The sequence below is a fragment of the Lepus europaeus genome, chromosome X (genome assembly GCF_033115175.1).
Source record: "Lepus europaeus isolate LE1 chromosome X, mLepTim1.pri, whole genome shotgun sequence".
NCBI lineage: Eukaryota > Metazoa > Chordata > Mammalia > Lagomorpha > Leporidae > Lepus > Lepus europaeus.
Window position 1 is genome coordinate 3,470,155 of NC_084850.1, and position 12,760 is coordinate 3,482,914.

The 12,760-nt window shown below is 46.2% G+C and overlaps 1 protein-coding gene across 4 annotated transcripts in view; it reads left to right on the forward strand.

Annotated features, from left to right (window-relative positions):
• Positions 1–12,760, forward strand: part of CD99L2 (CD99 molecule like 2) — a 97,895-nt gene that overhangs the window by 76,477 nt on the left and 8,658 nt on the right. Inside the window, exons 5-7 of one of the 4 annotated variants that reach the window (XM_062183712.1) lie at positions 3,569–3,640; positions 3,756–3,839; positions 5,220–5,285. In XM_062183712.1, coding sequence (XP_062039696.1) covers positions 3,569–3,640; positions 3,756–3,839; positions 5,220–5,285 — 222 coding nt within the window. Of the gene's footprint in view, positions 1–3,566; positions 3,641–3,752; positions 3,840–5,219; positions 5,286–12,760 lie in introns of all 4 variants that reach the window. The other 3 variants (XM_062183713.1, XM_062183710.1, XM_062183711.1) reach the window with 3 other exon arrangements.

A 12,760-nucleotide genomic window follows, 5' to 3' on the forward strand; every position in this document is an offset into this window, starting at 1 on the left:
GAGCTGGAACTCGAATCCAGACATTCCTGCTATGGGAAACCTCAGTGGCATTTTAGCCAGTGTGCCAAGTTCTCCCCACCAGTACTAGTTTTTGAAAAGATGTCCTTTCCCTCATTCAGTGGTCTCAGCATCCCTGTTGAAAATCTATCAATTATATATGCAAGGGTTTATTTCCAGGCCCTCTATTCCATTGGTCTACATGTATTATTGCCTCTACCACATTGCTTTTGATAATGATATATTTGTAGTAAATTTTTCATAGTTCTTAGTTTTCATTTTACCTGGTGGGGGTGGGGAAGGGGAGAGAACTTGATCTTCATCTACTGGTTCACTGCCTGAGTGTCCACAACAGCCTGGGCTGGGTGAGGCCAAAGCTAGACGTCCAGATCTCAATCTAGGTGTCCTGAATGGGTGCCAGGAACCCAAGTACTTGAGCCATTATCTAAGCCGGATCTAAAGGGGGAGGAACTGGGTCTAGCGAGTTTTGAAATAAAATTTTTGAAATCAAGGAAGTATGAATATCCCTACTATCATCTTGTATTCAAGATCGTTTTACCTTTTTGGGGTTCCTTGAGAGTCCATGTAAATTTTGGGGTTTGTCTGTTTCTGTTGTAAAAATTCAGCTGGGATTTTGATAGGGATCGTATTGAATTTGCAGACTGCTTTGAGTAGTACTGTCATTGGTTTCTAAGCCATGGACATGGGAATTGGCTGTGTCTTGATAATTGGTGTGTTTTTGAGAAATTGGTTCATTTCTTTCAGTTTGACTATTGAGCATAAAGTTCAGAGCATTACATTTATTTAATGGTTGCAGAATCTATAATATCTTGTTTCATTCCTTATATTGTAGTCATACTGTCTTTTATGTTAATAAGGCTAGAGGTCTATCAATTTTCTTTTTCTAACAATATGCTTTGTGTCACTTGTTTTCTGTGTGCTTTCCTTTTTTGAATTTGATTGGTTTCTTGTATTTCCATTTACTTGGTTTGGTTTTTGTGCTATCAAGCTGCTTTTTTTTTTTTTCGACAGGCAGAGAGAAAGGTCTTCCTTCTGTTGGTTCACCCCTCAAATGGCCTCTACGGCTGGTGTGCTGCGCTGATCTGAAGCCAGGTGCCCCCTCTTCGTCTCCCATGCGGGTGCAGGGCCCAAGCACTTGGGCCATCCTCCACTGCACTCCCGGGCCACAGCAGAGAGCTGGCCTGGAAGAGGGGCAACCGGGACAGAACCGGTGCCCCGACCAGGACTAGAACCTGGTGTGCCGGCGCCGCAGGCGGAGGATTAGCCTAGTGAGCTGCGGCGCCGGCCACAAGCTGCTTTATTTCTACTATCTTGGCAGGATTTTCTAATGGGGCTTTCTTCATCTCTATTTCAAGCATTTAGTACTTTAAATTGCCGTCTGAGCGCTACGTTAGCTGTATCTTCATATTTTGATTTTCATTTTCATATAGTCCCATGTATTAAATTCCCGAGACTTTATTTGACTGTTTTATTTAAAGTTGTCCAATTTTGAAGTGTTCAGAGATTTTTCTTTAGTTTTTGACTTGTTTCTAGTTTGAATCTGTTATGTTCAGAGACCCACTCTGTGGGATTTCCATACTTTTATGTTTTTTGAGGTGTGTTTCTTGATTCAGGTGCTTAAACAATTATTCTGCTGTGGTTGTATGGAGTTTCCTATTGGGACAATTAAAATCCCCGATGGTTGATTCTTGTTCTTCTATATCATTGCAGATTTTCAGTCTAGTAGTTGTACTAGTTAGAGAGTAGAGTCTTGAAGTTCTCAACTCTAATTCCTGATTTGTTTGTTCCTCCTTTCTGCTCTGTCAGATTTTCTTCCTTGTGCCTTGAGATTGTTAGGTGCGTCTGCATCTCAGATGGCTATGTCTTCCTGCTGGATGAGTCCTTTGGTTAATGTGTAATAGCTCCCTTTGTTCCTGGTGAGACCTCTTGGGTCATGACCTTCTTTAAGACTATTTTATTTATGAAAGGCGGACTTAGGAGAAACAGAAGTATATTCCATCTGTTGGCTCACTCCCCAAATGGCTACAATGGCGAGGGCTGGGTCAGGCTGAAGCCAGGAGCCTAGCATTCTGTCCGAGTCTCTCGTGTAGATGGTGGGGGCCCAAGCACTTGGGCCATCTTCTGCTGCTTTCCGAGGTGCATTAGCAGGGAGCTGGATTGGGAGTGGAGCAGCCAGGATTCAAACCAGTGCTCATATAGGATACCGGCATTGCAGGCAGAGGTTGACACTTCTGTGCCACAACACCAGCCCCAGTATCTTTTTAAGATTTCTTTTTAATTTATTTGAGTGACAGAACGAGAGACAGAGAGTCCATCTGCTAGGTTATTTCCCAAGTGTATACAACAGCTAGGGCTCAGAGGCTGAAGTCAGGAGCCAGGAACTGCATCTGGGTTTTCCACAGGGGTGACAGGGATCCCGGGACTTGAGCCGTTATCTGCTGCTTCCCACAGTACATTAGCAAGAAGGTGGATCAGGAGCGGAGTAGCTGGGACTTGAATTGGCACTCCAGTATGGAGTTGCCCCAAGTGGCTGCTTAGCCTGCTACACGATAACACGCAGCCTTATACTTTTTTTTTTCCTCCACTTTGCAGAACCTTCCAATCTGCATTTAAAAAAAAAATTGACCCAAACACAGTACTAAGGCTCCATTCAGAAAAGATAGCCAATGTAGTTGAAATGGACCTGGGCAGTTGGGGAATCACATTGTTGATTTGTAAACCTCACGGAGGTTTTCTACTCATAAACTTCACTTTCTCTTCTGAGTGCCCACTGTATACACTACTGGCTCTGCCTTTCCACCAACTACTTTCCCTAGTAGGAAAAGCAGTAGTACCGTCCTTTAAAGTTCCAGAAAATAAGCTGTTCAAAAACTCGGGACTGCCGTACTGATTAATTGAAGTGAAGGGAATCTTTCACATGTCCTTGAAAGGAATCTGTTAGTGCTCAAGGAGCCGATATTTAGTTGTCCTGGCACGTATATAAACTTGTGTATGTGTTGTCAGTACTCCTGTCCTGGGAGTATAACAGCAGTTATGATCCTGGGCAGTAAGTATTGTTTGCCGGTAAAGTGCTAGGTGGGTGGTGGTAGAAGCTGGTGCTTGGGGTGCTACAGGATCATGTTCAAGGTGTGCAACTCCCTGGACCATGTGCTGCTTGCTGCAGATCTGGGTTCAAGCATGGCTCCCTGAATGCATGTGCACCTTATGATCTCTATCCCCATCCCTTGAAAAGTGAGGAGAGTGTAGGCCATTCGCCCGTGGAGCCTGCCAGACCCCTGGCTCTAGGAGGCTGCCCAGCTGGCACTGCCAGCTGGCCACAGGTGCTAGCTAGAGGCAGTGGCTGGCCTCAGGAGCATGCCTGCGGGTGTTAAAAAAAAGTTCACCTCCCGTAGGCCATTAGTATCTCAAACTGCTGCAGTAGAGGTCCTGGGGGACCTCCAGGACCAAGACAAGGGAACTGTGTTCATCATGTGACTTCCTGAGCCATGGAACGACTGCTGCATTGCTTTGTTACTAAATGTACTCCCTTGCCATCCTCCCTCCCCTGTAGGGAGATGGGACCACATCACCACTACCACAACCAGGAGGCCAGGCACTACCAGAGCTCCAGCAAATCCTGCAGGTAAGAGGCTGCCCGGGGGAGCACAGCGAGGGAGATGGAAATGCACTCTGGGGTGGTATCCACGTGCGCTGCTTGTAGTTTAACCAGCTGTTTGTTTTGGGACCCCCTGAAGTAGATGATTTTGACTTGTCTGATGCCTTGGATGATCGAAATGATCTAGATGACGGCCGCAGGAAGCCCAGTGCAGGAGGAGGAGGAGGTGAGTCTTGGCTGGTGGAAACCAAAGGCTTCCCGGCCTGGCAGAGCCGGGAGCACTTGCAGCCCCAGGGGAATGTACAACAGTGGTGTGCGAGCCTTTTGGTCTCGGGCCTGCACGTGATTGAGGCTCTCGGGAGCTTTAGTTTATATCTGTCTTAACTATGGAGAGCTATGGTCCTGGAACCTCAAACTGAAGGGAAACCTCAATCTGAAATGAGCAGCACTCAGCCCATACCTCTTGCAATAATTAGCATGTTGTGATGACGAATAACTATGACAGGACAGAAGCGAGAGTTGGAGAGAAGAGTAGCATCAGTTTGTGTTTCTGCAAGTGCCTGCTATCTGCCTTGCTGCAGGACGGCTGGGCCGGGCCGTCAGATCTGCTTCTGACAAAGCAGCTAATATAAGGGGAGTTTAAAAAAAATCATGGGAAATGGAATTAAATGATTTTGATTCAAACTTTTGAGAGTTCTGTGCAGTTTTTTCATAATGTACTTTTTTCTGGGAAAATTTGAACCCCCCCCCCCCCCATACAAGTTAGAAATGGAAAAAGCCACCCAGGTAGCTTTGTGAGGCAACTATAGTGCTTTCAGATGCAATAGAAATGCTTTTGGTGTACTAGCCACTTCATCACACAGAATATTAAGGCCTGTGCCCAGTGGTGGAGCTATAACACAGTTAATGTCTTTTCTATTCCTTGCATGCTGCATACTCGGTTATGAGACGCTTCGCGCATGAAGACAACAGTGGCTTGGTGCACAGTTAGCTGGTCAGGAGTTCCGGAGCAGCTCAGCTGAGTTTTCAGGACCTCATGCAGCAGCAGTCTAGGTGTTCCGCAGGGCTGGGGTGTCTCAGCTGATGGAGGGTCTTCCAGGCGCGTGTGATGTTGACAGAGCGCATTTCCCTGCAGCTGTAGAAATAATGGCTCCCTGCTCCTTCGAGACCAGCAGGAGAGGAAAGAGGGGAGGGATCTGTTGCTTCTCATATCTGAGCTCAGGGGAAGCCTAAGCCTGCTTTGAAAAGGGTCACCTGGTTAAGCCGGGCCTACCTGGGAGAACCTCCTTTCTGATTGTTGCAAAGGCAGCCTGATTTGGTGCCTTCGTTACATATGTAGCATCCCTTCCCCTTTGGCATGTGAGCTCATGTCAACATGGGGATGATGACAGTCCTGTTCGTGTCCCCCGTCACACGAAAGTGGATGGCTGTTGCATGTACGCTACTGCGAGGCCAACCTGGGGGCCCTTGTAGATTTTGCCCACCATATTTATTAGTTCACCGCATCTTTAAGGGGAGTGGTAGTTTTTCTGAAAATGTTGGGCAGTGTTGGCACAAGTTTCTAACTGAACTTTTGTCATTGAAATGCATGTTTTACTGTCTCTAGGTTTTTCAGACAAGGATCTTGAAGACGTGTTAGGGGGTGGTGAATACAAGCCTGACAAGAATAAAGGTAGGAGCATTGATTTGTCCACGTGCACAGCTGGTTCTGGGGAACAGGTGATTATGCAGCAAACAAGTTAATTGAGCCATTCTTAGCCCCTGGGAAATGAGAGGCAGCACTGAGACATCCCAGCTTACGAGCTGGGCTACACCTTGAAGGACGCTGGCCTGTGACTAAAGGAGGCGTCTATAAGCTCCCTTGGAAATAACCCGCGTTTGCCCTGATGTCTCTTAAAGCCTGTTTGCCCAGCAGCACCAGTAGGATAACTGAGGGCCGAGGAGCTCGCCGAGATAGGCCTTCCCAACCTAGCCAGTCTTCCTTGGTATGAGAGGAACAAAACTTGTCCTAAGAGGCGGTTTGTGAGAGACTCATGGTGAGTCGGGAATCGTTTAGACTGCCTTTTATTTTGAGGTTTGACTCACGAGAAGTTGGAAAACTAGCTCTGGAGTGCGCCTGTGCTTCCTTCACCCAGCTTCCCTTGATATCTTACATAACGTTAGTGTACCGTCACACCAGGAAGCTGGCCTTGGTACAGTAGTGCTACGTCAGCTGCGGACTGTAGTCGGATTCCTTTAGAGTTTGCATGCATGGGGCAGGTGATGGGGTGTGTGTGTGTGCGCGTGCGCGCACGTATGTACCTGTGTAGGTACAAAAAGTTGTATCCGATTTGTAGATGGGAATAGTTATCGCCACAATCGGGAGGAAGAACCATTCTGTCACCTCAAATGAGCTGTCTCTTGTCACCCCTGAGTACTCATGTCCTGCCAAGATACCAGAGATGGAATTCTTTAATTACAGTGTACACCAAGATGTGAGCCTAAGGATAGGAGGGAATATTAGCCAGACCCGATGTGGCAAAACAAGTTACTGGTGTGATTTGTGGTTGTAACTTATTATGGGCACAACTTCTGGTTATAACTTGTGATTATAGCCCGTGGCTGTATCTGTTGTGACAGCCACATGTCACAAAGGTAAATGGCGGTGCTTGTAGCTCCGGTTATAACCTGTTGTCATGGCAGGTTGCTGCTGTAATGCGTTCAGCATGTTCTAAGTCCTGTGTGTATCTGGTTATAACCCTAACACACTCCCTGTGGTTGTGGCTGTGCTGCTAGTGTGGGCTCCTTTGCTGCAAGAACTGTGCTTTTCCTATGGAACAGGGTTTTCTTCTGATTGGAAGACACTGTAGTCAAACTTGTCCTTTGAAACACCTTTCCAGACAGTGTCAGCTCTAGGAAAAAAATGCCCTAAAAGCATCTAAATGAAACTCACAAGTGTCAGGAGAACATGGAACATTTAAAGGGCAAACCCAGCAAATGAGCCAATTACTCCTGGGTGACGAATGGTATTTCCAGATGGCAAGATGAGGGTAGTGGTAGCGTGTGTAAGCCCGCACGTGAATGAAAGTCTGAATGACGTGTCGGGGGCTTTTCCTTATTAAAAGTCCATGTCTTAGCAAGGAAGGAGTGGTAGGAAATCCTTTAATTAGGCTCATATTTGAACTTCTCTTGTAGAGAATAATCAATTGTTGGCTAAAGTTATACTCGCTATCATTATAAGTGTCAGAGAAGGAAGATCAAGGGTCCCAGCTGAAAGGATGAGTGTGAAGCCGAGACATGGCTGTGGTAAGCACACAGTGCAATTCTCACTCTGTCCTCCACACGAAAACATGCCAAGGCCAGGAGTGAAGGTAAAACAATGATGACCTCCTGCCTAAACAGTCCTAATGAATGCACTCTCTAGCCTATGCTCCGTAGGCACAGATTCTGCTGTAATTTTAGAGTATGTTTCTGAAGTAATCCTCATCTGTTGTGTATTCTACCCCCCCCCCCCAGGAAAAGGTTTTGATTGGTTCTATCAGAACCGGTCCTGTTGCCCTTCCCTAAGGGATGCTCTGTGAGCCTCCCCTCCTCTGCCCTCACTCCCTTCGTGCCCGGCCTGGACTTGGGATTGTCCCCCATTTCTGCCAATAGCCAGCCTCTTTCCCCAGTGCTTCAAGGTTGATACATTTCAACTCTTTCTTGTCCCCTCATCTATGCCCTGGTATGTGCAAGCATCTGTTTGTGATTTGCTTCCTAGTGACATCCTGATGGCCACAGCCCACTATCCTGTGTGTGACCTTTGCAGCATTTGACTTTGCTCGCTTTCTCAACATTATTCCCTGCTAGGTCCTTTGTGACTTCTCCTCTGGTCTCCTTCATTGGTCTCCTTCATGGCTTCTTCCTGCACCCTGTGTGTTGCCTGCTGGATTTATTCTATGGGTGCTCAATTCAGTGTGTTATTCACCAGCACGGAGGAGAATGGCATTAGAAATCGAGATCTGAGTATGTTCATTGCTTAGTGGAACATTGTCACTTCTAGACCATCTAGGCAGGCAGAGGTAGGCAATAGTCTGATTGCTGCTCTCAATTACGATAGATTGAACATACTTTCATGTGTGAGTGTGAGCTACCCTACACGGAGAGATACTTGTCACGCATGGGCCGGAGAGTTGCCTACGAGGGGACAGAGGGGCAAGAGGCCGGAGGATGGTCCCCAAGCATGGTCAAGGGTGAAAAAGGAAGAAGTAGTCTTTAGGAAATATGAGTATATACGCTGACTCGTGTTTCTTGCTCAGTTCAGGCTGCTCTAACAGATTTCCCTATTTGAGTGACAGCAGATATTTATTGCTCATGGTTGTGGAGGTTGGGAAGTCCAAGATCAAGTCTCTGGTAGATCCAGTGTCTCATGAGCATCCTCATCCTGGTCTGTAGATGAGTCTTTTCTTGTGTTGCAGATGGTGGAAAGCAGAAATTGGGGAGCGAGCTCTGGTGTTATAGTAAGGGCCCTAATTGCATCATGAGGATTCCATACTCATGACCTACACATCTCCCAAAGATCCCCCACTTCCTAATGCCATCAGAACAGAGGGTAGAATTTCAACATGCGAATTTGGGAGAATGCAAACATCCAACATATAACGCCATCTACATAAGCCATAATTATCTCTATCTAGCCATCCGTATTAACTATGACTTCATACTTTGTCTTCAAGTATATTTCAGGCCAAAACCTTTATGTTGATCTTCCATATTTTTTTGACAGAGCTATAGACAGAGACAGAAAGGTCTTCCCTCGGTTGGTTCACTCCCCAAATGGCTGCTATGGCCGGCGCTGCGCCGATCCGAAGCCAGGAGCCAGGTGCCGCCTCCTGGTCTCCCATGCGGGTGCAGGGACCCAAGCACCTGGTCCATCCTCCAGTGCCCTCCAGGGCCACAGCAGAGAGCTGGACTGGAAGAGGAGCAACCGGGACTAGAACCCGGCGCCCATATGGGATGCCGGCGCCACAGGCGGAGGATTAACCAAGTGAGCTATGGCGCCGGCCCCTCCATATTCCTATTCTTTCTTACCTGCGATAACTTCCTTCTGACAGTGAAAATCCTTGCTCCTACTGTCATTGTTTTGCTTTCTTGCTCAGTTTACATATACATGTATAGCAGTATTGCCCAGTTTACATATACATGTATAGCAGTATTGCCCAGTTCATATACATGTATAGTAGTATTGCCCAGTTTACATATACATGCGTAGCAGTCTCTTTTTGAGAAACAATTTTACCAACTGATTGTCCAGTGTTGAGAGTTATTGTTACCTTACAGTTTCCTATCAAAATACTGTAATCCAAATTCACTTTGACCAGACCCCTTGATCCATGCAGTGTGGTCATGCCATACGTATGTAATGGAATTAGATTTGTCTTTCAGAGTCCGTTCTCTGCTAGGATTATCCCACCCAGCTAGTTAATGTTTGCTTTTGTGCCTTTACTTGCCGGCGTTAAAGTGGTGTTCTTGAGACAGTTGTGTGGTTTTTTTTTTTTAATTTTTTTAAATTTTTTTTTATTTTTGACAGGCAGAGTGGACAGTGAGAGACAGAGACAGAGAGAAAGGTCTTCCTTTTGCCGTTGGTTCACCCTCCAATGGCCGCCGCGGTAGCGCGCTGCGGCCGGCGCACCGCGCTGATCCGATGGCAGGAGCCAGGTGCTTATCCTGGTCTCCCATGGGGTGCAGAGCCCAAACACTTGGGCTGTCCTCCACTGCACTCCCTGGCCACAGCAGAGAGCTGGCCTGGAAGAGGGGCAACCGGGACAGGATCGGTGCCCCGACCGGGACTAGAACCTGGTGTGCCGGCGCCGCTAGGCGGAGGATTAGCCTATTGAGCCGCGGCGCCGGCCAGTTGTGTGGTTTTGACGAACGTGTCGTAAGGCATCTGCCATCCAAGCACCATCCAGAGGAGTTCCAGAACCATCCCCTTGCTAGTCACGTATGCTCTCCTAACCCTAGCTTGCACTCTGCTAGCCTAATTACTGATGTGTTTACTGTCTCCATTGTTTTGCCTTTTCCAAAATTGCATAGGATTGGAATTGGAGTCTATAGCCTTTTCAGACTTCTTGCGCTTAGTAATATGCATTTAAAGTTCCATGTCTTTTCATAACTTGATATCTTGTTTGTTTTTGGCACTGAATAATTTTCAATTATATAGACATATCATTGCTTATCCATTTACTTGTTGATGAATATCTGAGTTGAGTTGCTTTCAGTTTTTAGTGACTATGGATAAAGCTGCTGTAAACATTTACATATAGCAAAGGAGAGCAGCCTTGGGCAAAAATGCCATGGACTTGAAATGTTCTTACTATAACCAAATTAGTTTTCTGAAATGGCTGCATCTGGCTTTTTGTCAAGGCTCATAGTTGTTTTTGTTTACTTGAAAGACAGAGTTAGATGGATTTTCCATCTGCTGGTTCACTCCTCAAAGGGCCACAACACTGGGCTGGGCCACGCTGAAGCCAGGGGCCAGGGAATTCAGCCAGGTCTCCCACATGGGTGGCAGGAACCCAGTTACCTGGGCCATCTTCCACTGCTTTCCCAGAGATGTTTTAGGGGAGCTGGATTGAAAGTCCAGATCCACGACTTGAACCGGTGCTCATGTGGGATGCTTACCTTGCTGGGCCCTCATAGTTGCTTTTGGAGAAGAGAATTTGTTGACCTCCTCACTCCCTCATACTCAGTCTCCTCCTGTGGTAGGTTTTCAGTCTATAATGTTCTGTTCTTTACCTCCATTCAATCCCAGGCCCCCATCACCTCCCCTTGGGTTATTACTTAGCTTCTTAACTGATCACCTTGTTCGCATTTGTCTTCCATCCAACTGTCAGAGGAAACCATCAAGATCAGGAATCTGATTGTGTCACTCCTCTGTTTAAAACTCTACACAACAGAAAGCTAAACAGCCTAATTTGAAAAAAAATGAACATAATATTTGACAGATACTTTACAAAGGAAATTCATGATAAAATAAGTGTATTAATCAAGAAAATGCAAATTAAAACCACGATAAGATATAACACACCCACTCGAATAGGTAAAATTAAAAAGACTGGAGCAGGCTCTGTGGTGTAGTGGGTAAAGCTGCCGCCTGCAGTGCCAGCATCCCATATGGGTGCTAGTTTGAGACCTGGCTGCTCCTCTTCTGGTCCAGCTCTCTGCTATGGCCTGGAAAAGCAGTAGAAGATGGCCCAAGTCCTTGGGCCCCTGCACCTGCATGGGCGACCTGGAGGAGGCTCCTGGCTCCTGGCTTTGGATCGCAGCTCCGGCCATTGTGACCAATTGGGGAATGAACAAGCAGATGGAAGACCTCCCCCCACCCTGCCCCACTTCTCTCTAACCCTGCCTTTCAAATAAATAAAAGTCTTAAGACTGACATCTCTCTGTATACAGAGAGACAAGGCCAGGTGAGCACACAGAGAACCCTCACCAGACACCAGCCCTGCTGGCAGCTCCATTTTGGACATCCAGCCTCCATAGCTGTGATAAAATAAGTTTCTGTGTAAGTGTCCCAGCTTGCCTCATTTTCTTATAGCAACTCAAGAAGACTAATACCACAGTGTGAGGTGCAACAAGGACATCATGAGAATATGTGAGAATCACTGTTGGAAATGAAATCTTGACACAGTAGTAAAAGACCTGTGTCTATCCTGGGTGGAACTAAGATGGCAGCTGAGTAGGAGGCTCTGGTGGCCACCTCCCCACAGGGCCATCAATATGAGCAGCTACTCATGCACCAGATCACCTAAACTGACCAATAAACAAGTAGAAAAATTGAATAAGTTAAAAAAAAGGGGGGGCTGGCACTGTGGCGTAGCCCATATAGGCACCAGTTTGAGTCCTGGCTGCTCCACTTCCGATCCAGCTCTCTGCCATGGCCTGGGAAAGCAGTGGAAGGTGGTCCAAGTCCTTGGGGCCCTGCACCCACTTGGGAGACCTGGAAGACGCTCCTGGCTTCAGATTGGCCCAGCTCCGGCCACCATGGCCAATTGGGGAGTGAACCAGCAGATGGAAGACCTCTCTCTGTCTCCTTCTCTGTGAAACTCTGGCTTTCAAGTAAAATAAATAAATCTTAAAAGCCTAGAATCAAATGGCTTCACTGCTGAATTCTACCAAAATATTAAAGAATTAACCCCACAATCCTTCTTGAATTAATTGGAAAAACTCCTTCCTTTTCTATTTTTTAAAATTCATTCTATGAGTCAACATTAGCTTGATAGTAAAACCAGAGGACAAAGAAATATCCTTGATGAACATAGATGCAAAAATCCTCAACAAAATACTGGCAAATAGAACCCAGCAGCACAGTAACACTCATTGACGGTGAGCAAGCAGGATTCATCCCAAGGATGCAGGGGTGGCTCAACATAAATGAATCAATAAATGTGGGATATGACATCCACAGAATGAAGGACAAGACTCACAGGATCATAACAGACGGAAGCGGCGTTTGATAAAATTCGGCATCCTTCATGATAAAAACTGACCAAGTCAAGTATAGAAGTCACGTGCCTCAGCATAATAAACACCACACGTAAGAAGCCAACAGCTAGCATAATACTGAATGGGCAAAACCTGAAGGCTGATTTAGAACAAGGCAAGGATTCTACTTCCGCTTTTATTCAACGCAGTACTGGAGGTCCTAGCTGCAGTAAGTAGGCATAATAAATAAAGGGCATCTAAATCAGAAAGGAGTATATAGGATCGCCACTGTTTTCCATATGTAGGATCATGCCATATGCAAACACCAACAAAGACTCCAACAAAAAGCTGTTAGAATTAAATTCCAGAAGTGATCAGGATGCAGTCAACGTGCAAAACTCAGTAGCGCTGTTTTACACCAACAGTGAATAATCTGAAAGATCAAGAAAGCAACCCCATTTCCAATAGCTCAAAAAAAGGTCCAACACCAAAACCCTAGGAATAAATTTAAGAGGGGAAGATCTCTACAGTGAAAACCATAAAATCCTGATGAAAGAAATAAAGAACATGAAGAAATGGAAAGACGTCCCATGTTGATGGAAGAAACAATGTTTCTAGATTTATTTATTTAAAAGTTGGAGTTACACAGATGAGAGAGAGGGCAGGAGTGGCGAGGTCTTCCATCTACTGGTTCACTTCCCAATT